Source organism: Notothenia coriiceps, unplaced genomic scaffold (genome assembly GCF_000735185.1).
Source record: "Notothenia coriiceps isolate Sejong01 unplaced genomic scaffold, NC01 NC01_scaffold00037553, whole genome shotgun sequence".
Lineage (NCBI taxonomy): Eukaryota > Metazoa > Chordata > Actinopteri > Perciformes > Nototheniidae > Notothenia > Notothenia coriiceps.
Window position 1 is genome coordinate 1 of NW_011370254.1, and position 1,922 is coordinate 1,922.

At 41.7% G+C, this 1,922-nt stretch overlaps 1 protein-coding gene across 1 annotated transcript; it reads left to right on the forward strand.

Annotated features, from left to right (window-relative positions):
• Window positions 1–351: 351 nt before the first annotated feature.
• On the forward strand, window positions 352–1,539 carry LOC104967699 (ATP-dependent Clp protease proteolytic subunit, mitochondrial-like; the record flags this gene model as incomplete). The annotated part of the gene is made up of 3 exons (XM_010797213.1): window positions 352–477; window positions 1,157–1,228; window positions 1,318–1,539. Coding segments are annotated over 3 exons (420 nt in total), but the record flags the coding sequence as incomplete, so codon positions are not given.
• Window positions 1,540–1,922: the final 383 nt, after the last annotated feature.

The window sequence follows — 1,922 nt, forward strand, 5'->3', positions numbered from 1 at the left end:
TCAGAATAATAGATATGATATGTTTTATAATGATTGATCATGAAAGTGTTCTCAAAGCTGGTAAAGGTGCAGCTAGTTTGAATGACTTTGTATACTGCAGGGTAGCTTGTGAATTTACTCCAGGTGGAACTAAAGTCTGATTTAACACTTGATTATATTTCACATCATTCATCCACATCTGTGAAGTAACTAAAGGGATTAAATACATGTAGTGGAGTAAAAGTACTGTATTTACCTCTGAATTGTAGTGGGGTGGAAATACCTCAAAGTTGTACATAACTTGAGTAAATATACTGAGTTACTTTAAACCACTGTTTCTCTTTCAGCATCCTCTTATCCTGATATCCTGTGTGTGCGTGTGTGTGTGTCTTTCAGAGAGTGCTTCACATAGGAGGCTTGACGCTGAAACACAGCAGGTCCATCCATCACAGTCCTGCATGGAGGAGTCCGCTCATCCCCATCGTGGTGGAGCAGACGGTGAGGGAGCTGTGTGAAAGCTGCACTACACACACTCAGCCTCACTCTGTGGCTACAGTCTTAGAGAGCACCGATGAGAAATCTACGAACAAAAAGTCCAAAATATCCCTGCTCTTGGACAGGAGATGGGCTGTACATTTAGCATGAGCAGTGTAACACCTTACAGAGCAAGATTTTGGGAAAAAATGACAAAATTGCTCTCAAACTGTCAGTATGCTGGTTAAAAAGAATAATAATACAATTAAGTCCTGCCAAGGGAATGGAGATGTTATTCTCCAACAGGTAGACACTTCTGCTATTTATCTTTACATAGCTGCTTTATTATTGCTCTCAATAGAGATCCTTGAAATAGTATTTACAAAGAACCTCCAAAATGTACAAGTGCTTAGGTTGATTCACGGCTCATTGTATATGAATATAAAATATCAACCGAGCCATTTTAGCGGGAGAAAACTAATCAACCTAAAGGACACTTTAAATGTGGTCACTGTTGGAATCACAAAGGCTTCAGAAGTCAGAGCGTCATTGAATGCATCAACAAGGCTAGTCTATGCCTCCAGTAATTGGATCTTAAAATAACTAAAAGCGATTTAAGCAGGTTCCATCAAACTGAATTCAGTGCTTCACACTACATAGACTTGTTTCGTTGGTCATTTATAAACCTTTCTGTCTTTTTCAGGGGAGAGGAGAAAGAGCGTACGACATCTACTCCCGCCTCCTGAGAGAGAGGATCATCTGTCTAATGGGTCCTGTGAGTGTCTCCCCAGATGTGATCAAGACAACTTTTATTTTGACATTTTCAAAGTGATTTTCATTGGTACTCTCTGCCTCCCCTCTCAGATCGATGACAATGTAGCCAGCGTGGTTATCGCCCAGCTGCTCTTCCTACAGTCAGAGAGCAACAACAAACCCATCCACATGTACATCAACAGTCCTGGTAAGACTCACAGCGCACACAAGCCTTTAACCCAGATGGCAGATATTGAAGGATTCAATGTTTATTTGTTTGCTTTGCCATTTAAGATTGGTTTACTTCCTGAACATAGTGACATCATTATGTAACACTCAGGCTTCTATTGGCTAGTGCTCCAACACATTGTCCGTGATTGGCTAAGGCAGGGGTGGGGAACCTTTTTCCTCTCGAGGGCCATTTACATTTTTCCAACATCCTCCAAGGGCCGTACAAATTATTGACCTCTGCTTAAAAATACTAAAATCACAGCCCATTCATTTGGCCTTTCTTTCATGCTGTGCAAAGAAAAAGCAACCTCTTAATCCAGATATCTTACCATGACTTGCGTATGCATGCACGTGCACGGTGTGGCATGACCACCCAAACAGAAAGATATGGACACAAGATGTGTGCAAATGTATTTAGTTTCCTATCCATGTGAACGTGATTTAAGTGGGGCGGGGGGGACCTAACCTCCTCTAGGGGGGTCCGG